This window comes from Lepidochelys kempii, chromosome 5 (assembly GCF_965140265.1).
Source record: "Lepidochelys kempii isolate rLepKem1 chromosome 5, rLepKem1.hap2, whole genome shotgun sequence".
Classification (NCBI taxonomy): Eukaryota; Metazoa; Chordata; order Testudines; family Cheloniidae; genus Lepidochelys; species Lepidochelys kempii.
The window spans coordinates 46,998,309-47,023,405 of NC_133260.1; the positions used below are offsets into that span (position 1 = coordinate 46,998,309).

At 37.6% G+C, this 25,097-nt stretch overlaps 1 protein-coding gene across 3 annotated transcripts in view; it reads right to left on the reverse strand.

The window, feature by feature from the left end:
* The window catches only part of AGGF1 (angiogenic factor with G-patch and FHA domains 1), a 37,309-nt gene that overhangs the window by 7,055 nt on the left and 5,157 nt on the right, over nucleotides 1–25,097 (reverse strand). For 2 of the 3 annotated variants that reach the window (XM_073344178.1, XM_073344177.1), the window contains exons 4-9: nucleotides 24,444–24,590; nucleotides 22,331–22,516; nucleotides 8,202–8,556; nucleotides 5,423–5,534; nucleotides 4,088–4,139; nucleotides 338–439 (exon numbers count right to left, since the gene is read on the reverse strand). In XM_073344178.1, the coding sequence (XP_073200279.1) occupies nucleotides 338–439; nucleotides 4,088–4,139; nucleotides 5,423–5,534; nucleotides 8,202–8,556; nucleotides 22,331–22,516; nucleotides 24,444–24,590 (954 nt within the window). Of the gene's footprint in view, nucleotides 1–337; nucleotides 440–4,087; nucleotides 4,140–5,422; nucleotides 5,535–8,201; nucleotides 8,557–13,044; nucleotides 13,115–22,330; nucleotides 22,517–24,443; nucleotides 24,591–25,097 lie in introns of all 3 variants that reach the window. The other variant, XM_073344179.1, reaches the window with a different exon arrangement.

Consider the following 25,097-nt stretch of genomic DNA (forward strand, 5'->3'; position numbering starts at 1 on the left):
GATAAAATTCACCATTACATGTATTCCAGGAATATTGTTTATATGTGAGTCATTCAGTATATTTAAATTGGTATCTCGGTAATCTAACTGCATTTTTAACTGGAACAAATTTCTCATAATTCCTAATCCAAAATAAATAGGAAAATGTATCATAAGTACACCTAAAAACTGAGCAGAAGCAAAGAAATGATCAATGCATAGAAGAAAAACCACTCAGCAAAATCATCCGTGATTTATAAGTCAGAATTTCATTTAAAATTACTATGTGACTGATATACTTTTCTATAATGCAATATAAGTACCTAGTTTTCTAATCACAGTAAGTTGCAATGCTCACCTGTAGAATCTGATTTCCATTAACAACTGTGCCATTCTGACTGCCTTGATCCACAAGAACATAATTTTGCAATTCATGGTCAAAATATACTTCTGCATGAAACTAGAAAAATGATAAAATAGAATGTTTCTACTGCATAGCATTTAGTTTACATATTATCTTAATATTCCAGGATGTATTTTAGTGGTCTATTAACATACCTCTGGTATTGTAAGTCATGTCACACTGTCACAGGCTCTCTGACTTGACCAAACTGAGGAGTGCATGAACAAAACCTAGTATTTCTGGCGTACTAAATTCCATATTATCAGCACAACTGTATTTGTTGATTGGGCTGTACAGATTTACAGTAGGGAACAATCCTATAACGGCAGAGAGATTGACGAAGATGACCTCAGATCTTTTCGGTCTCTAGATTCTATGAATAGGATAAACCACAATTCAACTAAAGTTTATTTTAAAGATGCTAACTAACCCTGGAGCTTTTTGATTATCTTATTTTAATCTTTTTTTAAAAAAGGATGTAAATGTGAAAGTGATCCACACAGCAACAAAATGCTGCTATGTGTTGCAGGTGGAGGAAAACAGCTTAGTGCCACTAACTTTCTATAGTTCCACTGGTAAGTCACTTAACTCCTCCCTGCCTTAGTTTCTCCATGAAAATGAGAAAAAGCCCTGACCTCATGGGTGTTATGATATTAAAGCAGTTTGAGATTCTTGCATGATAGGTATTTTAAAACAACTCAACTGTCCACAAAAAATTGGTGAATTTGGTTATTCACACTAGGAGGAGTTAAAAAAACAAATTATGGTGTTACAGAGAAATAAAAGCTCTTGACAGAAATGCTAATCTTGTTCTGAGAATTTTAGGGATGTTTATGAAAAAAATTAGGGAGATTGCTTGGACCAGCAGCAAGTACCAAAGCCAAATACAGGCAGAGGGTCTGGGGTAGCATTTGAACACTTGCAGTGAATTTCAGATGCAATTCTGTCCATGTTAGAGTGACTGGGGCCTCTCCTTCTATCCTCCTCCTCCCCTTCCTGCAGAAACCACAACCTCTGCCCCCTCCCCTCTGAAACCAGGATCCCTCTCCCCTCCCAGTCTATGGCCAAGAGGGGGCCCTGGCTCCCTGGGCCCTCCCTTGTTGTGCCCCTGACCCCACAACTCCAAGCAGGAAGAATGGTAGGGTTGGCCCTAGGAAAGCTGCCCTCCAATACCACCTAAATCCCTTAAGTACCTTGGCCAGTCCTGGGCTTGGATCTGATAGGATGCAAGCTGCGGTGATTGTCAGTGGGGTTTGCGTTGCTGGATTCACAGCTCAAGCCACAAGCTGCGTGTTACACTCCAGATGCTCAACGTGAAGCCTGCTGGCACACTCTATGTCCAACAGGGCTCACATAGGACAGCTAAAGTGCAACATGTAACCTGTGGCTTGGCCCATGAATCCAACAGTGCCCCCAAAAGGTTCAAAAATGACTGTGGCATGCCTCCTATCAGACCCTCACTACACAGTCTGCACATGTGCCACTGGGGTAGTGGTGAAGAATGCCACTGTGGCACTATTTGCTGTGTTGGTCAAACCCAAGTGGCGATGAGTGACTGACCCACACTTTTCTCTATATAAATAAAGTGTGCATAGTTCATCTAGCAAAATTTGTAGATTTAAACTTATTTAATAATTTCATACTTACATGAAAAATTAGGATTACAAAAAAATAGGGAGGGGTGGCATCTCTGTATTGAGTTGAACAATACCTTCCCAAAAGATCATTAATGGTCACCAATCATTTAACCATCAGAAGAATGAGGTTCTGGAACTGCCTTCTAATAGGAGTAGTGGGGGCAAACAATCTAACTAGTTTTAAGATGGAGCTTGATATATTTACAAACAGGATTATATGATGAGATTGCCTGCAATAGTAAGGGATTGGACTTGATGACCCAGGAGGTCCCTTCCAGCCCTATGATACTAATAGTAGAAAAAGGAATTTCACTGTTTTCAGTAGAAACCACTTAATTGGCATCCTGATAAATGGTACTGTTGATTAACTGGAGTGATGGTCAGGGAACAGATTCAGTAAAAAGTGTTTCAGGGACCAGAAGCAAAGGATAACTGGTAGAACCTAGTTTGTTTAAATAGCTTATCTGTAGGGCCTTACCAAAATCACGATCCACTTTGGTAAATTTCACGGTCATAGGATTTTAAAAATAATCAATTTAATTATTTCAGCTATTTGAATCTGAAATTTCACAGTGTTTTAATTGTAGGGGTCCTGACCCCAAAAGGAGTTGTGGGGGGGACTGCAAGGTTATTGTAGTGGGGGGCTTGCGTTACTGCTGCCCTTACTTCTGCACTGCTGCTGCCGCCTTCAGAGCTGGGCAGCTGGAGAGCAGCAGCTGCTGGCTGGGAGCTCAGCTCCGACGGCAGTGCCAGTGCCAGCAGCAGCAGCGTAGCAGTAAGGATGGCATGCTATGGTATGGCCACCCTTACTTCTGAGCTGCTGCCTGCAGAGCTCAGCCCTCAGTCAGCAGCCGCCACTCTCCAGCCACCCAGCTCTGAAGGCAGCAGCACAGAAATAACGATGGCATGGTATGGTATTGCCATGCTCACTTCTACACTGCTGCTGGGGGGCGGGGGCGGTGCTGCCTTCAGAGCTTGGTGCCTGGCCAACAGCCAACCCTCTCTGGCTGCCCAGCTCTGAAGGCAGCGCAGAAGTGAGAGTGGCAATATTGTGACCTCCCTAAAATAACCTTGTGACCCCCCCCCCCCCCCCGCAACTTCCTTTTCGGTCAGGACCCCCAATTTGAGAAATGCTGGACCGCCCCATGAAATCTGTATAGTGTAGGGTAAAACACACACAAGACCAGATTTCACGGTCCATGGTAAATTTTTCATGGCTGTGAATTTGGTAGGGCCCCACTTACCTGGTTCTGTCTGAAGCCTGTTTACAGGTGTAAAGGGTGTTTATATAGCCTAAATGTCCTCACTTCATACTGCTTTTCTTGATGAAGACTGCTAAATTTAAGGACTGTACTTTCTTATTGAGGTAGTTAGTGAAATAAAAGTGAGTATATAACAAAATATAATCGTATTAGCCTCTGGTAATCTCTTAATTGGAAAAAATATTTTTCCATTGTCCTGTATCAAAGAAGAGAATTCTACTAAATTTCCTCTCCCCTTCAGAGCTCATTTTACATAACAATTACCTAGAAGATAAATTAGATGAACATATGAAAAGCTAGTGATCTCAACTCATCTGTGGGGATCTGAATATTGATATGACCAGCAAAAAGTCCTAATTAGGTTTCCAGAATATTCCATTACCCACCGCTGTAATAGGTTTTAAACTTTTGAATAAATGGGAAATGCAAGATTAAAATTGTATTTAATAAGTTCCTTCCTGTGTTACTATCACAAGCTATTTAAATGCAAAGAATTTAAAAAAAAATCAAGATTTATATTGTGAATTTTTAAGTTTTTCATTTCACTGCACTTTGACACTGAAATTAAATTCCTGGTTTTGATCAGTTTTACTTTGTTTCCCATCCATTTGGACGTATTGTTTCCAAAACTGCAGGGAAATTATTAAAAACATTCCTCTGCTTAAAGACAAGTTCATTTAAAAAAAAACACTTCTTTTAATAGCAAGACTCTTAAACACACACTAAAATTTTGGTTTATATTTCTGACACGGTTCTTTTAAATTTCTTGATCTATCAATACAAAAATAACTTAATTTAAGAATTACCTTACTGACTCCAACTTCAGGAATCTGGAGGGTATGCTGCATATCTTTCTCTCTGTAAAACAGGTAAATAGTTAATTAACTTGATTTCTGTCATACATAATTATGTAACTTACATCATGGTACCAGACAGATTTAAGATACGTCACACTAATTTGGTTGTGTTATAATTTCTTAAAGAAATTTTTTTTAATATAATCAGTGAGAACCACACTTCGTACAAATCGCAATATCAAGTTTCCTTTCTGAACTATTAAGAAGCTTTACAGACAAAGCTATTGTGATGCAATATATGATGGGGAGAATTGTGTTATGTACCTTGTTACATCTATATATACTAACCCATGCAGCAAACAATGAACATATAATTAAGCTGAATCTGTAGACTTAGGGAAAAATGCTGATCCCACACAAACACATGACGCCTGTATGAAAATGGCTTTGGTTGTGGAGAGACCACATGGGGGAATCCTGCATCCTTTGTGCTCTTCAATGGGTCTCTACAGCAGTGTTTAGGGCACAAGTGTGCATTTTTAGCATCAGACAGGGGATATGACTAGTGGAACTATAAACTACATGGATCCCTTGGCCAAAATTCCTGTGTAGCGGACGGTCATCACAATCTAGGAGCCTGCTGTAGGAACTGAACAGTGGCTGTACAGATAGTAAAGGACCTCAGGATGTAGGTTTAGAGTTAGGGGGAATTTCCAGCTATTCCAGTCTCTACAAAGTTGTATACTACAATGTCCATTTACTGAGCTTGTGGAATCAAATCCTATATACATATCCCACCATCGAAATGCCACTACCACACAGCACACTACACAACTGAAAGGGAGGAGAAATGTTGGCAAACAACAATGCTCTTACATAATATCACTACTCTTGCATAAAATACACCCAAGAGAACTCCGATATCCACAAGGAGCAGACAGGACTTTTTGAAGATCTCATCCAAAAGACACCCACAGCAAAATAAACTCAATTTATGTATTTCAGAGATGAAGAGTTGAGTCAACTCTACTGGAATGTGAAACCAGGGTTCCATCATAAATATCTGATATGCTTCAATCTGAATTTCTAACATATATCTTTTACTTGTGAAAGAGGCACTTAGTGGCCTCAAAGTCATTATCACCTTTCGGGAGGTGATAATAGATTTCACTGAATTCACTGCAGCCAATCACACTGCACTCATTTGCAATCTACTGGTTATTACTATACCAAAACTTCAGAATTACTAATGTAGAAGAAGATGGACACAAACCTAGTGACTCATCACACAAATTTTCAATGTCAGACATGAGCCAGGACTGCACAGATTCCAGTCAATTTTACCTTCCAATTGTAGCAGCTTTAACAGCTGTGATGATATAAAGTGATCCAGTCTGCAATACTGGTGATCTAATTACAATTACTCTGATACATGGAGGCCAAATTCTCTCTTCATCTATATTTATAAAAAATAAGTATTAGTAAAAAGCAAAGTCTACAACTGTGATATCACAATCCTCTAACTTTTCAGATGCTTTGAAAGGATTTAGCCATACCTCAACTGCAATTGATTGGTGTTATCCGGCACAATCCTGTGTCAATCTTAGCAAATGAAATGTACAAGCAGTTCTGACAGAGCAACTTTGATTAAGCCATTCTTCAAAAGGCTTATTTGTCCGTTTCCAGACCAAAGTGTCAGAAATATTTTTTCTCAATGTGTTGGAATGGGCTACTTTGATTACTTTTTTTGATTACTTTTACATTTTGTTTAAAATGTCGTTCTACTCTGAGAAGGAACTATCTAAAATATAATCTTATTCAACAAATGTGCTCCTTATTGGTATCCAGAGTCATATCTGATTGCTTTAGTAACTAAAGTTTAGTTTTGAGTACTTTTTAGCACTACAGAGCTATCGCAGTTAAGAGAGAATGAGCTGTATTCTGTTCCTTCTTGTGCATCAAGAGAACTGTTAACTGAATTCCAATTGCTGGGGTAAATTATGTGTCTTCAGATATACATGTGCAACAGCACGGTCTTTAATGAAGTTGAACAGGTGTAAATAAGGAAAGAATTTTCTGTAGTATCTGGCTGGTGAATCTTGCCCATATGCTCAGGGTTTAGCTGATCGCCATATTTGAGGTCGAGAAGGAATTTTCCTCCAGGGCTGATTGGAAGAGGCCCTGGAGGTTTTTCGCCTTTCTCTGTAGCATGGGGCACGGGTCACTTGCTGGAGTATTCTCTGCTCCTTGAAGTCTTTAAACCACGATTTGAGGACTTCAATAGTTCAGATACAGGTGAGAGGTTTTTCGCAGGAGTGGGTGGGTGAGATTTTGTGGCCTGCGTTGTGCAGGAGGTCAGACTAGATGATTATAACGGTCCCTTCTGACCTTAGTATCTATGAATCTATAAAGGCACAATTTGAAGATACTGGGTTGCACAGATGCAAGGACAGAAATCAGCCTGCAGTTTATTTATTAGTCTGGTGTTGATGCACAAGCCAGAAAGAACTGAGCTTGACTTTCAGATCCTAGGTTGAGTTTGCAGAGTTGATAGTTAGAAAAGCATTTTTTTTATGAATAAAAGGAGAAAAATTAATCAAGGTGACACAAGGTAAGAACCACCGGATTACCAAGATGCTATTTTTGCAATCATTTTTCAGACTAGTATGTTCTAAGGATGCCTTTATTTATACCAAAAGCACATGATGGTCATTACCATGCATGTAATTCTGATGTTTACTGAAATCCAAAACTTACCTCTGAAGTCATGCTTTTAAATGCAACTGTAATATATCATCATACCAGTTACATAGGATTAATTATTAAATAATAATACTAGAGTTCTAAACCAGTTAGGATGGAGTTCACTTTATCTACATAAAGTCTGGGTAACCCGAATGAAGAAATGGGATGTTACAGAAACATTTCCTAACTGTAGCCAGGTCATGGGGTCGCAGTACAGGGCCCTTGTAGCTACTACTCAAATCTGTGGGTTGAAAAACAACTGCAGCTCCTCCATGCACTTTTCGGTAATGTTTATGGGTCAGAGGATCTGCATAAAGGCAGATCTTGTGACCTCTTCCACAGATTAGAGGTTGGCAGTGGGACTGTACTATCCTATCTAGAGCCAACAATGTAGACACTTTGGCAAGGACTACTACAAGCTCAGTATGCGATTCCCAGGTCGCATACATATACTCATGCCAGCTCTCATCTGAACTAGCACACTAAAAACAGTAGTGCAGCCACGGTAGCATGGGTAGTGGCAGTCAGGGCAGCCCTGAGCACAAACCCACCTGAACCTTTTGGGTACGTACTTGGGGTGACTAGCCCATGCTGCTGCTGCCCATGCCTCTGAAATTACACTACTATTTTTAGCTCACTAGCTCTGATGAGAGCTAATGCGAGTATGTTTATGCAAGCTGGGAATCACTCATCTAGCTGGTAGTGTAGACATATCCTTTCAAAGGGGGTATAGAGGCCTCCTTGTACACCTACTCCATCAACAGCCACTTGAACATGTCCAAAGTAGGACTTAAAGTGGTCTGGAGGAATTGTGCTCGCCCTCTGCAGCGTAGATGAGCTTCACCTCAGTGGATTATATGGTATTTATATGGAGAATATTTATCAGTAACAGAAATTCTATACACTAATTGATCCCAGAAATTACTATAAGCATAGGACTGTGATATTAATTTTAGTATATATAGGTTACACTCTCTAGCATGTACATATTATGGCATTGCTTCCAGGTCTAAAAGCTCCTGTTACAATTTTCTCTACACAAACAATATTCAGTCTATGTAAGCAGAGACAGTATCATGTTAATATCACAAAATAAAGATATACTCATATGACAGCTTTTACAAGAACAAAATCCATATTTGTTTTTAGTCCTAACAATATTTGAAGGAAAGAGTGGAAAGAACACAATAAATATTGGCTTAAGCTTTTATATTTCAGTGAAGACTGCAGTTTTTAAAGCTAAATTACCTCAAGTCATCCCTTTTCAGTTTTATTTTTATGAGTCACTCATTTTCTTAACAGTTTGTTCTTATTTATTTACTGGACTTCTGAAAAAAAACTACAAAAAATACTGTATATAAAAGCCATAATAATTCACCTTCATTTTCAGAGTCTTCTGAATTTACACTCTCTTCACTTGTTACTTCATCTTCACTGCTATACTCCTCACATTCAGAGTCAGTAATTTCACCTTCTTCTGGCTCACTCTCTGTCTCTATTATTTTACTGTCATCCATAAATGCAACAGTATCTTGTGTTTTTCTGTTAAGGTGTGAATTTATACCATCTGTGATAACTGATTCTTTGGCTGTTAGTCTGTTTCTTACATCAATGTCCACTTTAGCCTTCTTTCTTGCATTTGGAGACTCCTCCTCTTCAGTAGAACTTATTTGCTCAGTGGTGGAAAGGCAATTCAGACTTCTGGGTGATTTCTGCTCTTCTGTGTCCAAATCCTGGAGAGGATTTATAGAAATCAAACTTGAGGAATTTAACATGTCTTTAGGGACTGAATTATTTTAATCTATAAACAACACAGATTTAAATCCTTCACTAGATATAAATAGTGTCAAGAGATTTTTAAATCAAGAAACTTGTATGTGCATGCAAGAGAGAGGTTCCAGATGACACGTTTCACCCATTTCAAGTATATCCAAGATGTTTGGCTATCTTCAATTCCTGATGTTGTAACTATCACTCTCTTCTTCTAATCCCTTCACTGACAGCCTCTTTCTTCACAACAAGCTTCAGGATCCTTGTCCTCACTTTCAAAGAAAGACCTGTGTAAATCCATCCAAAATACATGTCTGCTCTCCTCTCTCCTAATTTCTCTTTCCCCCTCACTCAATTCCTATGCTCCTTCCAAGCTTCCTCAATTGTTCTTCATCTCATCCGCTATTTCTGTCTTCTCTTTTTTCACACTACTCCCTATGTCTGCAACTCCCTGCTATATTCGCCGATCGACCTTCCTTCCTTTCTTCTTTCAAACTTGCATCTTTAATAAAGCCTTTCATTAAAAGACACTGCAGAGGTAGTTTAATTTTTTAAGTTCCCATTATAACGCCACAGAAGATTCATACTAAAAATCTATTTCCTTACTGAAAGACTTTTCTCTATTACACATACACACACAGCTTTATTGCATGTTTGTCCATCAGTGTTTGGCTTATGACATTCATTAGATTTTGAGAAATTTTTGATGGTCTTGTGAAGGAAGACAAAATATTAAATCAGCACAAAGAATTACAAACTTTCCAGAGTATTTAAGAAAAACTGTTGTCATAATTCTGAATCTATCAACCCTGACACTTAAGTGAACAGAAAAGCTTTATCAAGTAAATGAAAAATATTTAAGATCCCAAATTATTTACTTATTTGGAACCCTGAACTCAGAATAGATGTTTTGCAATAAATCCAATACTCTTGAAACAGAGCACATAAACAATGGAAAAAAGTGCCTTTCAAGTATTTTTTTAAAAGATTATTTATCCCTTATAAATAGCACTTTAGATTTCAAGGTACTATATAAACATGAATTAATCTTAATGTAAACCCTGTGAAAGTAGTTCATTAGGTTGACTTTTCATTTTATAAATGTGGAAACAAGAATAGAGAGGTAAAGTAACTTGCTCAAGGCCACACAGCTGGTCGATGGCAGAACTGTCATTAGAACACAAGAATTCCTGCCTCCCAGCCTTGGCCTCAACCAACTAGGCAGCGAAGAACATTTAAGTCTACATGCACATTTAGCTGTTTGAGAACTTTAAAACATTTTCAAAGAGCTTTTCCACTCAACACACATTAAATTCTCATTACACAGCAATTATAGAAGAACCTTAGACTGTTCCAACCAAAGGACCACCACACTGCATCACTTAGATCTGCATAGGAAGGGTGGGGGTGTCTCTCAGAGCACAAATTTTCCCCTTTCTGCATCAAAGGGTGTGTCTACATTACAAACCTATGTTGACCGATATTAGGTCGACTTACAGCCACCACAGTACATGTGCACACTACCCTCCTAGGGTCATTGGTGAGCATCCTCACCGTTCCCTAGGTGAAGTCGGCTGGGCCTTCTCACCCCTGCACCACCCAAGGCTCACCAAGCTGTGAAATTCACAAGGTTGCCTGGCTCCTGGAAAAGAGCAGGGTCCGAAGCCGCATATTTCCCCAGGGAGCAGAGGACAGCTGGGCTCTCCCTGCCTGGCTTTCTTGTCAATTTCATGGCTCCTGCTGTGAAATTGACAAGACCGCCAATGTAATGGATACAGTGTCTACATAGACATTGCATTGCCTTAACTATACCAACGTAAGCCTTACGCCACTCGTGGAGGTGGAGTTATGATGTTAGTGTAGTAGGGCACTTAGAACGGTTAGAGGAAGGCTGTAGTGTAGGCACTGACATAATTAGGTCGACATAAGCTGCCTTGTGTCAACCTGTATAGTGTAGACCAGCCCCAAGAGGGATTCACTTGATTGCCTCAGCAACACCATGTCTTCCTCCTTGGGTGGAGAAGATGTAGGCCTGCCTGTGGTGAGAGGGAGGGAATGAATGCAAATCATTCCTGTTCCAGCCCCACATAAACAAGGCACAAAAGATTGATACAGCTCAGACTGTACCATCTTTTCCATGCAGCCCTTCCTGAGGATGCTTGTGCTTCAAGTGGCCATGGCTGGCTCCAGCAGCTAGGGACGGACAAGATGAGAGGGTCATTAGGAATCAGAGTTTTTAAAGTTTATTTAAAATTGTAATTAGCAATGTGGCAACCTGCTTGGTGAAGAGGTTACACAGGTCACAAGTGCCTGAGAGAGAATTATGTTAGAAGCTTCTTTGGTCAATTAAATCATAAAGACGTTTATACACAAATTGTTCACTTTAGTATTTATGCAAATATGTGAAGATATTGTTTTAGCATCCCTTCAGATGTTGTATATTAGAAAATAGACAGTTTCCTGGCCAGTAAGATTAGATACTCTTGGATGAAAACTGCAATACACATTTTAAATTCTTGTATGCAGATCAAACGTTAAGAAAAAGCATGACAGGCATCCTGAGCAATATTATTTTTTTTAAAAGTATCAATGCCAATATAAACATAAAACTTATACAATCTTCTGATCTCAGCAGTAACAGACTACTCAGTTTAAAAAAGGAAAGCAACTGAATATACATACATTAACAAATTCTTATCTAAGGGCAATCTTCCCCTCCTCCTGACAAAAATGTAGTATTACATGCCAACTAACTGCCTCAAATCACCAAGTATAGATGGCTTTCAGCACATTATGCCATGTAAAAGAAAAAAGCAAAGTCAGCTTTAGGAATGTACTGAAACATCCCAATTCAGCTGTTTTAAATGAGAGCATTCAGTACTTAATAGAAAGCCTGTTTATTTAAGTAAGTGTAGATATTTGCAGATCATCTTTAAACCAACAAAAAAGTGAATTTACAGTTACATTTTTAATTTACAATTTATTGGCCCAATTCTGCTATTACTAAAATTCATGGCAGCAGGGTCAAGAATTTATTGACTGGTTGTTTCAAATGTACAAAAACAAAGTGCAATGTTATTCATGATATATAGTGAATACCCCTGTTGAAAAGTTCTTATTTGAGACCTGATCCTGCATGATGCTGAGCCCTCACAAACACTAACTTAGTCCTGATCCTGCAAAGTGACCTACAAGCATGGATCCTTATGCATGTGTAGACTACTGCTGAAGCAAAGTATTGAAGACAATGGAACTCTGTGAGCATAAGGGTCCATGCTTGTAAATCCCTGCACAGGATCAGACACTCAGACTAAGTTCTTTGGGAAAGGCACATGACTTTATACTTGTTCATAAAGCTCCTGGCACGCTTTGGGTACAGCAACAAATACATTTAGGAATCAAGGACGCATGGGATATTTATGGTTTTGTTGGTTAATCCAATATTTTTGTAAAGATCTGGGTTTTATTTATTTATTTAAAGATGGCAGCTTCCACCTTTTCATTCTTAAAAGGAATAAATTTTGTTCCTTCCTTCATGCTCTGGTGCTCTGTAATGTTAAACCTGGAGACACTCTTCAATTCATTCTTAAAGTACAAAGGCATCTTATGGCATCTGAAAAAATGCAAAAGCAATGACATACAAAAGAGTAATGGTGCAGAAGAAGCCTTTTCATTATATATCAGTTGTAGTATTGATGCAGAACATAACGTCCCTGTAAATGTGCCTGAACACATGTACTAGATTAATAATCAGACTTCATTCAACATAACCACTGCTTAGAGGAAAGAACCAGTACTTCATTTGCAAAAGCTGAGACAAATGTCAATTCCTTAAGATTCAGAGAAACGTAAACTGCAGATTTCTCATTTTTCTACTGGAGGATTTATAAGATGCTCATTCCCAGCCTGGTGACAAGGCATGGAGAATCATATAGCTAAGCTTCCACTTGTTTGATGCCACCATTCCACTAATTCTCCAGTTATCACCATCTTCCAGCAACCCAGAAGCCGAGTTTTCAATGTATTAAAAAAAAAAAAAAGTCGGGGTGGGGGCCAAAACCCCACCCGAGTCCTTTTGGCAGGCACCTTTACAGAGCAAGCAGCACAAATGTGACTGTTACCATAAGAACATCAAAGGTGATTCTTGGTTAGTCAAGACACCATATATTGATGTAGCAGGATGCTTAATATTTCTTTTGGCAACTATAATTTAGACAGAAGGCTTGTCAAAGTTTTCTGCAGATGTCTGGATTTGTACATTTCAATTCAATTAGAAAATAATTTAAAAACCGGATTTGATTTATGGCAAATAGGTGCAATAAATTTAATCCTATTTCCTCCAGGTAAAAAAACATTTAAACAGCAACTACCCAGCTACTAAGAATTTTTTAAATCTATCAAGGTTAAAGGTAAACATCCACAGACTAACATGTTTGGTGTCTCAACTCTACCTTCACCAGAAGCTGCCAATTCAAAAGAAGAAATCTTCAGATTAGCCATGGTTTCTGTCAACTGATGTACCTAAAGACAGGATGAATAGCAGCAAATAGTAAACTGCACACTGTAAAAAATATCATCTGTTTCAAGAGCTCTATGGGAAATACTTGCTATTAAATGCTGTCTCCTCGAGAGATAGCAAAGATGCATCTGGTTTTGAGATAGCCTATTGAATTCTGTCAGAGAACTGAACTGTAGAATCAGCATGGCATCAAGATAAAAATGTAGGACACAGACACAATCAAAACTAGTTTCTATTGTGATCAAATAAAAGCTACTAATGTATTTTTCATGAACAAATTGCATAAGAAACTGGATGCAGCCAACAGGCCTCAAATTAGTAAGTTTGTGTAGTCGCTCAGGCCCCAATCCAGCAAATAGAGCCACACAGAGACATCATCTTTGCACCTGTGTGGAACCCATGGTTCTAGTTATAGTATCAGAGACCTATGTTTATCATTTATTCAATCCTTGTTCAGTTTTTAAAGGTTCTGTTTTTTGTTCTCCCAAATTCACTTACTTTTAAAAGTTTTTTCCATGTATGAAGAGGATCCTCACCCAATATTATTCATTTTCAACCCCTCACAGCCAGAAGAAATAGAAACCTGATCCAATGCCCACTGAAGTAAAAAGAAAAACTTCAATTGACTTCAATATGTATTGCACCAAGCCCTTATTGGTCAAGAACTAAGTTTATCTGATTCTGTGTCCTATCAGAGACAGACGTTAGGATTATCTATTAAAAACAAATTTCTTGGGCAAAATTCTCAGTTTCATGCCTGCAAAGAAAAAAATGTCTGTAATAAGTGACTGTGGAGATCTAAAAGGAACTAGAATACATTTCTGTTATTTATACAAAAATTAAACAGCTTTGTGTTATAGGTGATATTAAAGATGCAAAAAATTCTTTCAATATTTTTTGCAATAAAAGCATAATATTTTAGTAGAAGCCTTCTTTGGCTTTTTATTATGTAATTTTTTTTCTCCAACATATGTAAAAGTGTGGGATTTTTTTTTTTTTTAAAAAAAGACAGTTAACCTTTTGTATGCCTACACGTATGTGTCTCTTTAAGGAACATTTCAAATGTTGGGAATATATTGCTCATTACTATGGTGTTAGGAAAATGTCCTGACTTGCTGAAAATAAACTGATGCGTGTTTAGATTTTTTGAGACTATAGTCAATAAATGTATTTCATCACTGTGGCTGCAAAAACAAATATTAAAAGAAATGTGGTTGAGAAGAATAAATGAGAGAAATTAGTCAATTTACTGCCTTTATTAGATTAACTACTGAACTCTGAAGAAAAATGGTTTAAATGGAATAAATTGGTAAGAATTCATTCATCACGTCTGTGGAAAAAACCTACTGTATTAGTACTGTATGTCATAGTATACCTAGAGTAACTCAACCTATACTGTCGCAACTCTGAATTTCCTTACTTTCTGTATTTTGAACCCTCTCTTTTAATACTTATATAAAAATATGTACTATAAACAAAATTGTTTATATTTAATAAGCTAATAACTAAAGTGCACTTCAACTCTGAAAAGTCATTGTTATATAGGATGGATGCAGCTCTAGGTTTGTTGTTTGTCAATTAACCTTTGAGAGCTAATCTGTTTGTACAGGAGTTTTAAACCGTCTAATTAAAAATTCCTTCTCTTCCTGTATTTTTTTTAAATCTGCTAACTCATCCTGGAATCTGCAAGTCAAGCTGGGTTCCTTCTGACTTATGTTTCACCAGAAATAAAGATTCTGTATTCAGAATTTAAGTTACCAATTCTGTTAACGATGTGCAAATGAAAATAAAATCCAGCTCATTCTCCCAGCTATATTGACTCTGCAAGAGAGAAATGTAAAGTAAACTGTAATAAAAATGTATCTCTTTACGTTACTGGCTAACTATGACTGAAAACATGGACCTGGTCTATTGAGTAAGAAGTTGCTTTTTTCAGTCACTTTTCAGAGTAAAACTGCACTTTAAAGTAATTGGTAACTCACTGTGAAATAACCAGAAATAATAATTTCATTTTCAAGATAACTAACATTACTAGTCCAATGAATATTTGTAGGCAACCTGTAAGTTTCTATTACCTACCCTGGAGAAAAAAAAACCTCATTGTCTTGGCTGTGCCTGATGTTTTGTCATAATTTAATTATAATACACTGTTTAGGATTCCTGATATCAAGCGATAGGACTGATTACAGTATAAAGTTGGGAAAATTTAAATTGCTTTTCTCTTAAAAGAATGCTTTATAAGACAAAGAGACATGAATCAACATCCCTTGACTATGCAAAATATATTCTCTGATCTCTAGAGTGACAGGAAAGCGGAGTAGATCTAAATTTGTATATACGGATACATAAAGTTGGCGTGCAGGACAAGAGATATGACTTTTTCAAATAGTATTTAAAGTAAGGTATCTGGCAAAGATAATGGTTCAAAAGCAAGATTTAGTAGCAAAGCTATCTGCATAAGATACAACACTGGAACCATAAAACATTACTAGTTACAAACAACCCTGGTTCATTTTCAGATTAAAAAGACATCTTTAAAATGCTAAAATAATTACTATAAATTGACTCTCTTATGCCTTAAAAAAAAAAAAAGAAGACTAGACATGCAATGCTGCCAAGAAACACCACATACCTTATGGACATGAACTAATGACTTATGACAGCAGCAGCTAATTAATTATAAGGTAAGTTTTACAACAGGAAAATCTTCCCTAGTATTTATGTAACAAGTGCTGTCAATTTCTACACAAGCTGGAAATTTTCTTATTACTCAATACATTTCTTTACATAATAAGATGGAAAATGGAAGTATTGCAACTCAACTAGATAAGATGCTTAAGAACACCACAATAATAAAGTTTTATGTAATTATATAAAAATGGTCAAAAAACCTTTCAGTGACTATTTTCAATATAAATTTTGAATATAAGACTATTTTTACACTTCATTTTCTATTTATGTTTTGCCATTTGCTTGTATTTACAAAACAGCAAAAAGTAACTGCTGTTAACTTTGGAAACACCATTTCTCCTTAATTATTGTGCTCATAAAGATACAACATCTACATTTAAGAAAATTGTGCACTGCCTATCTTATCTACTTTGGGTTTTTTTCATGTTAATGCATATCTTGTTGCCCAATCAAGTTGTAAACTGATTTGCCTGCTTGACCAAGGTACATAGCTAAAAAGCATCTAACATAGACCACATCATAAATTGTGAATGTTTACTCCTGCCTTTTGACTATACCATCCAACCTCCATACAAGATTTCACTTGCTAACAAGATTTCATATATAAAATATCTGACTAAAAATCAAATTCATTCAATCCAAGGGGCCATATGGAATATGATTACACAGCAGAAGTGGAGGGCGACAACAAGGGGAATGTGGAAAAGCACCAAGATGTGTTGATATGCTTTTGCTAGTTAGGGTAAAGGGTTGCCTTAACAACTTTTATGGTGTCTTATTCTTGTAAATATTGTTAGATATGTGAAACACTTTATCACTCAGAACTAACTAAGTGGTCTACTCTTCCCCCCTCCCACCCCCCCCAACAGACAAGCATTTACCATTATGACTTTTCAATCTTGCAGCCTGTCATTAGCTGAATTAAGCTATGCATCTGTAATATACTGGGGGAGAAGTGGCATCAGTAGAGTTATGCTTTCACATTACTACTGATTTGGACATTTGTACAAAATACGACTACTTTCAAATGCCCCCTTCACTAGCTTCCCTCCCACAAGCCTAAGAGTTCACTGTGCTATTCAACCGTGCTAGCTGCCAAATGCATGCTTTCAGACTGGGATGGCCTGCTGCCTCTGATATTCCAGAGTGGGAATCTACTTTACTCATGGCAACTGTTCTAGGTAAGGAACTACTTCCACTAGCGCTGTAAAGGGGGTCAACTAGCGGCCTCTTCACCTAGAATGAAAGAAAACTAGAGATTAATTGTACTGTGAAACCTGTATTAAGAAGCTACCAAAGGGGTCTAACAAAAATTGGTTCCTTAATGGAGATGGTCTTCTAATAAAGATGGAGCACAACTATACTCAGTAAATTTGTGCATACTTTGGACAGGTCTCTCAAAACAGCAGGATGCCTAAAAAAGGAAGTCTCATCCTTCTCCACCTTGTCTCTCAAACTGAAAACTGGAGGGAGTCTGAAGGAGAGCAAGGCAAATAATATCTTAGTTGCTTCAGCTAGAGTACCCTCCAAGTTATTTGTGAAAAAAACATTTTTCTTACAAAAAAAGCAGAGAATGTAAATAAAAGGCTGTTTCTAGTAGCAATGTATGATATATGCTAGATAACGATCCAGAATTTAAGTGTACATGTACTTACTGACAAAGTAAAACACTTTAAGACCATTATTTGTAACACTATATTTTAGGCAATACGGATCTGACCCTTATGACAAAGCAACACTATTTTAAGCGCCTGTTCCAAACAAATTAACTCCAAGTTTGCTATGAAAAATTATCAGATCCACATTAACTGAATAAAATTCTGCCACTCCACTTCCCCCCAAAGGTAATTTTCCCTTGCTTTCTGATACAAAATGTTTTTATTTTATTAACAATTCTCCCAAACAACTGAAATGTTTCTATGTAACTACTGAGCATGACATGCCTTTGGATCACTGCTACCACGTGGAGTGTGGAAGGACAGCCAGGCCAAACTTGAGTGAATGGCAAAGCAACCTGGCGCATTTGGTTGCAACGCCATTAAAGGTTCCAATCCCTCAGGAGAGCTCAAAGCATCAAGCCTGCAGGTTAAGGGTGTGTGGCTTGCATGGAAGTAGGGCCAGAGCCCTTTACTCAACCCCCCACTCCCAGAATCCCTGTCCAGAGCCCTAGCCATTACGGGTATTCCCCTCCACAGCCTATAGCCTTAATGCTGCTACTACCCAGAGGCTGAAATGGAGCAGGGAGTGGCTGGAGTTACCATTAAGAGCCCTTTATTGTACAAGAAGCTGCGCCCGCCCTTTGCCCCCTCCCACAATTCCAGGTATTGCCAATGTGGGCACCTCTGTAGCTCTCCAAGCCCAGAGGCCCTGGGCATTGCCAGACCTAAGGCTAAGAAAGGGGAGGCAATGGGCTGAACCCCTGTGTTGCCACCAAGTGTTGTAGGTAACTGGACGAGTAGAGCCAGGAACCTGAAGTCTGTGCCCTTCAAATGCCTGGTGAAGTAACCTACAGGTACAATCAGATCATTACTAAGTGTATGCAACTGCAGGTGTAAATAACAGCACCCACAGAACTGGAGGCCATTTTCATAACTTTAGGCCTGAGTGTCTTGTGGATACGGTTAAGTACTCTATCTTCGGATTTAGCTCAGGGAAATAACTGCAAACAGATAATGGAGTCTATTTTCTGGGGTTGCCACCTGGTATTGTAAGTAGTTGGGGGCCGGAGACCTGAGGTTTATACCTTTCCTCTCCTTCAGGCATTTGGAGCATCTACTTTTGCAGTTCTTCTAGTGCTTAATCATTAGAAATAGCTGCCTTGTACAGTACATAAAATGGATCAGTTTTTGTGGCGTGAAAAGAGATGGTGATTGTACTAGTGCTTCAACTTTGAAGAAACAAAAAGTTTGGAAATATGAAGAAAGTTACTTGGAAACAGGATTTACATTTATTGGCCCTGCAGATGAACCCCATCCACAAAGCATGGTCTGTGGTGATGTACTGGCTAATGGCAGCTTGAAATCTTGCAAATTGAGATGAAACATCGTGGACTAAATGGTAGCCACCTGACTTTTTCAAAGGAAGTCTCAAAGCATTAAAGCAGCCAAAAAGTACTATGAGTAAGCATGCTACACTGCCTGCAAAGCATCTGAAAGCTTGTTGTGCCGTGTCATACTAATAAGCCTCAAACCACAGCAGACACACTGATTTTGCCAGTTGCAAAGGAGATTTGTTCCATTATGTCTGGGGAAAGCTCAGCTGTGCAGAATGGTGCCATTCCATTGTCAAACACAGTGAGTTGCAGAATTTCAGAACTCAGTGGTGTGAAACATCAAGTGTTGAAATATATTAAGATGAGTCAATACAATGCAATCCAACTTGAGAAGACAACAGATATTGCTAGAGCTGTACAACTGCTTGTTTATGTCAGTTTTGTGCACTGAGTCACTTCTGAAGAACTTTTTTGCCAACCCCTTTCAACATACACCAGGCAACAGAAATCTGAAATGCTAGATCAGTGGTTCTCAACCAGGGGTACACGTACCCCTGGGGGTACGCAGAGGTCTTCCACGGGGTACATCAACTCATCTTGATATTTGCCTAGTTTTACAACAGGCTACATAAAAAGCATTAGCCAAGTCAGTACAATCTAAAATTTCATACAATCATTTATATGTATTGCTCTCTATACTATACAGTGAAATGTAAATACAGTATTTATATTCCAATTGATTTATTTTATAATTATATGGTAAAAATGAGGAAGTAAGCAATTTTTCAGTAAAATGTGCTGTGACCACTTTTGTATTTTTATGTCTGATTTTGTAAGCAAGTAGTTTTTAAGTGAGGTGTAACTTGGGTGTCTGTAAGACAATTCAGACTCTTGAAAGGGATACGCTAGTCTGGAAAGGTTGAGAGCCACTGTGCTAGATAATATTCATTTGCTGCCTTGGGATTTGCAGTGACAGTTCACAGTAAGACTGTTATATTGAGCAAATTGAGTTCTCCTTGTTATTGGGTTGGTGAAATCTAATTATAGAGCATACAACCAGTTTGGGGTTTCTGCCCTGCTTTCTGAGTCAGCCCTGAGGTTGGTTGTCATGGTTGTGAGCCACTCCAGACAGCATGACAATAATCACCACCTACTACTCCAAACCAAAGGTAGTTATCAAGAGGAAGAATACTTCGCCTTTTTGAGTTATGTGAAGGGGTTAAAATCATCTTAACTGATGCAAAGACCTTCATGACTGCCCTTGGCTGCCTCTATTTGCTTACTTTGTTAAAGTTTTCAACCATCTGAATTCACTAAATGCATCTATGCAAGTGAAGAATCTCCTCCTATCAGATAAATTAACAAATTCTATTCAGAAACAGGACATGTGAGCCTCTTGATTTGCAAGTGGAAACTACAACATTTCCCACATTTTCAGATTTCCTTTACGATTGTGGGGTGGCAATTAGGCTTGGCAGAACTTGATTTTTATTCTTTTATAATGTAGTGGCTAACGTCTGTTTATTTTAAGCTTTTACTTTTAGCTATTTAAATGTGCACACTTGTGAAAAATTATGGGGGGTCCAAACAAGAGTTATTTAGTGACAGATGTTGATATTCCAGCTTTATAATCATTAAAACATGAGTTGTCAACATGATGTCAAAATAAACAAAGTAAATTCATTAAACCAAACTCTAATAAGTTTTCAAGGAGCCATTTTCTTACTTTGCCTCTCTGTAAATTTCAATTATTATTGATAGAAATATTTTTCATTGGTATGTGTGTATATGGTAAAACTGACATTTACTGATAAAAATCTAATCCTTTCAAGCCTAATTATGATGATTTACAAGCTGCCGTTGTTGAACATGTGACGGGACTGAAAGACTGCAGCTCATTTGCCTGGGCTTATGATCTGCTCATTTTTGTAGGTTAAAGCCATCTTTCAGGGGAGGCAGAAGAACAACAAACTGAGCTGAAATGCAACAGCAGACAGGAGGACCATTTTGGCACTTTTTCTCTCTCAAACTTCTGGCTTTCAATTACAGAGAAATTCCCAGAGCTCTCTACTCTTTCTACCTTTTGCTTCATCATACCCATGCAAAGTTGGGTTTTCCAGACTTACAGCATTGAAGACAAAGTACAGAAAACATCTTCAAGTAGATGACCTTTCAAACACTGAACCTTGCATGGATCCTAGTTCCAATACCAAACAAGCCCAAACTTCTCACGCTGACTGACATCGGCAGCACTAATACAGGGATGGGGTGTTTTTTTATAGTACCATTTGACTTGCATTTTAAGTAATTTGCCTGATACCTTCTGAACAAATGCATTAGCAACACTAGGTGGCAGTATCCCACTCACTATTGTAAGGGTAGGGTGAGTGGGAAGGGCTCCAAGTAAAAAAGAATAATGCTAGTTGGGGGACTTGATTCAAGAAGGTTGAAAATCCCTACAGTAAAAAGCATTAATTTTGTTTATTCTAGGTTTTAGACAACATGACTGTCTGAAATCTGAGATGCTCATGTAATTTCATGGAGGAAAATAGATAACACCGCATTCTGTTTTAGAAATGCAAACTAGCAAGCACTGTGAACAGAGGTAATCAACATGTATCATTAAATTAGTAGTAGAAAAAACTTAATTTACAATTCAAATGGTGTTCCTCTGCAACAATCATTTGACATAGCAAATACTGGTATGCATCAGGAGATGTTTCTTTAATTCTGCTATGAGCATCAATGGCAACAGAACTTGTACCACAACTTGAAAATGATAATATGCCTAAGTATAAGTTCAAAATGTCTACTTATAATGTAGTACACAGTAAACTGTTTTAGCATTTGGGAGACAAAATATAGTCAAAGAGGAGCTAAACTTTTCTTAATAAACAGCCACTGAAATCAGTGTGTAAGTATTAAGATGTATATTGCAATAGTTCAGTTGACACAGTAGATAACAAAGATGGCCTGAACAAATGGTATTGGAATAGAAAGGTGGGATATAAAATTAATTAAAATAATTCTATGAAGATCAGATTGGATCCAAATGACTATAGATTCAAGATGAGGTCAATGGAATGGGCTTGTGGGATAAAGGTATTCACATTGATTTTTCTTAAAGTTTTCCTACGTTTTTGTACACAAAAAAAGAACTTAAAAACACACACATTAAGGTAACATTAGTGTTTAACATAAAAGCACTCTCTTCCTCAATTCACCTTGTTGTACGTATCTACTGCAGAGTTATGGCTCATGTGAGAGTTTAAAGTGTTGTATATACTTTGCGCTGCAATTACAGTTCAAACTCGGAAAAACAAAGATGTCCTGACTTAAGGCCCCCACTTTAGCCCCTTCAATCATAAAATTATTTTAACACTTTCTAGTGTTAATTCTTAACTTTTAGTGATGCATTGATGACATTTTGGATACATATCATTCCTTCAGTTCACAAAATCCACACAATCACAAGTTGCTCACAGAAAAATAATTTTTGCCTTTGATAAATATTTACAAATCTGAAATAAATTACCTTATATTCATTTGCAGTAATCCACTCTGGATCTTTTCTTTTCTTTTTCCCTTTTTTATCCTTAGTCTGAGTGGTTGAAGCCTGGTAAGACTGCAGATCCACTCGTGAATGAAACTGATATCGGCCACTTTCAACATCACAATAGTAATAAATTCCAGTGGTTGGATCATAATAAAGTTGATTTTCCTTTAAAAAGAAAAACAAAGCAAAATGCATCCTTTAATCAGATTTATGTACTGCCTAGTGAAACATCAAATTAATAAAGAACTGTGCGTGAAGTTCATATAAATGTAACAATGCGCTAAATTCTATTACATATTACTATAGTGACAGTCATTAGACAAGAAAACACAAGTAAAGGGTCAAGTAACTGTAATGCAGAATGAGGCTGGACCCTATGATCCCAATCTTGCAAACATTTATACACAGGCTTACCTTTACTTCTGTGAGTAGCCCCACTGGCTTCAAATGTTTACAGGATTGCATCCTATCACATCAATAACACATTAACAATACTGAAAAATAAAACATTAGGAATAAGCATCCCTAGATGCAGAGAATAAAACAGGTGGTGCAGGGTTGAGCCAAAATGGTGAGTGTGTTAGAAAGCTTGTAAAACCAATGTCTATGCTGTAGCTGTCCTACACTTTCTAGTGCTGTCAGTATAGCACTTTTCATGAGCATTACATACATTGCTAAAGCATATGACTGAGTTTGCCCATGCAGTGTTGCAAATTTAAGAGTCTAGTCTTCCTTCAGTATAGGACTTCCATTAAGATTAACATGTATGCTTTTACATTCATAGCAAAATAGACGCCTTACAAAAGAAAAAGACATCCACATTCATAAATGAAGACTCATCTATATTGCTGAAGCTGAATAACTCTTGAAGCAGTTTGATCCACTTTGCCTGAGGTCTTTGGCTATGTCTACACTACATCATCACAGTGGCACAACAGCACCACTCCAGCACTTCTGGTGAAGAAGCTCTAAGCTCTCTGTTGACTTTTAATAACTCCTGCCTGCACACTTAGGTCAGTATAATTTATGTTGCTTAGGGGTGTGGATTATTCACACCCCTGAGCAATGTAAATTATACTGAAGTAATCTGTAGTGTAGACATACTCTTGATATTCTTTTTTATTTTCTCCCAAAATTATTTTCAATTAATCATAAGAGCATCCAGCTAAATGGAACGGTTTCCTACACTTTCTCTGAATAGGCTTTTGGTAGCAGAGAAATCTCAATGACTCAGGGTAGGCTACTACAATCTGTTTTGTTCAAAATTTGACTTATTTTTAAGCTCATGTTTCTAAGTCTAATTTTAAAATAAAGATTCCAACAGAAGCTTTGCTATTGTAGAATAATTTGCTACAGAAATAATTTTCTCCTTAAGAGACATCTTTGTTAATAGTACAAAAATGTTAACAGTACACAAGGTCTGAAAGGAACTAGATAAAGGCCTACATTTGCTTTTCATACTGGCATTTATCATCATTCAGCAATTGCACTTTTAAAACCGCATATGTGAACTGGATGATTGCACAAAACACTGCAATTGCATGTATGAGGAACCTGACAATTTGAGAGTAAGTGTTTGCACTGATCTTTGAACTACAGTGAATTTCAACTGGTTCACAGAAACCGTAACACCATCAACTTAATAATGCAAAAATTATGGAAAACACTATTAAGAGTTCCTTAGCACACGGTAAACATGATTTATATTGTTCACATCAAGGGACACATTTGTGTGATTTTTTCTCAGAGTGTACCACTTAAACAGCTTTATGTCCCATGAAAAATATTTAGCAGCATCTGACCTCTGTTGCATTGGTTTCAGTCTAGAGTTAAACCACTGAAAACAAGTGTTACTCCAGTTTTGTCACTCTGTTTAGAAAAAAACGTGCTTGGAGATGAAATTTTCCTTTTCTTTTCAAATTATTTCTCAGGATATTTGCACACTCAATATTTACTTTAAATTATAAAATCAGCTCAGGTCTTAGTTCTCTGTTGATTCCATCAATCTTTATTACTCCAACTTTTATTATATCAGGCAAATAGAACAGATCCATATATGTAAAACAGCAACAATTTTGAAAAAGAAACTTACCGAATTATAGTAGAATCCAGTGCTATGGTCATAATACAATCCAGTAGTCTCATCATAAATAAACCCAGTCTGTGATACAGCAGCTTCTGCAGCAGCTCTCAAGCTTTCTGCTAATGTACCTTCTGCTAATGAAGTATCTTCTGGTTCCTAAGATCAGATAATAAAAAAAGTAAGTTGCCTGCTACAAGAAAGGTCAGCTTTTATTCTTCCATTGTCACACACTTCAGCATTTTAAAGAAATATCAATGTTAATGAACTGATACAAATCTAGTGCCTCAGGGATATGGAGGTCTCAGAGGATTGTTAGTGGAGAAAAAGAGGTTGAAATGCTGACTGCACTGACGACAATGTCAATACTCCCACTAACGTCAGTGGGGCCAGAACTCCACCCAAAGCCTTTCATTTTTCATTACTCAATTCAAAAGTGACTCAGGTTACTGACAGTAGTGAAGAAAGTTACCATCTGTTGGCCCCACAGTGACCTTTATAAAATAAACATTGGTTCTCAGTTCAGCGTTTAAGTACTAGATTGCAAAACCAGCACCACAACTGAGATACTTTGAGAGGTGCAAGACTGACAGGCAAAGAGTGAACTCATTTCTTATCCCGATATATAGTCTACCTACATCAGGGGGTAAGGCAAACTGACAGCAT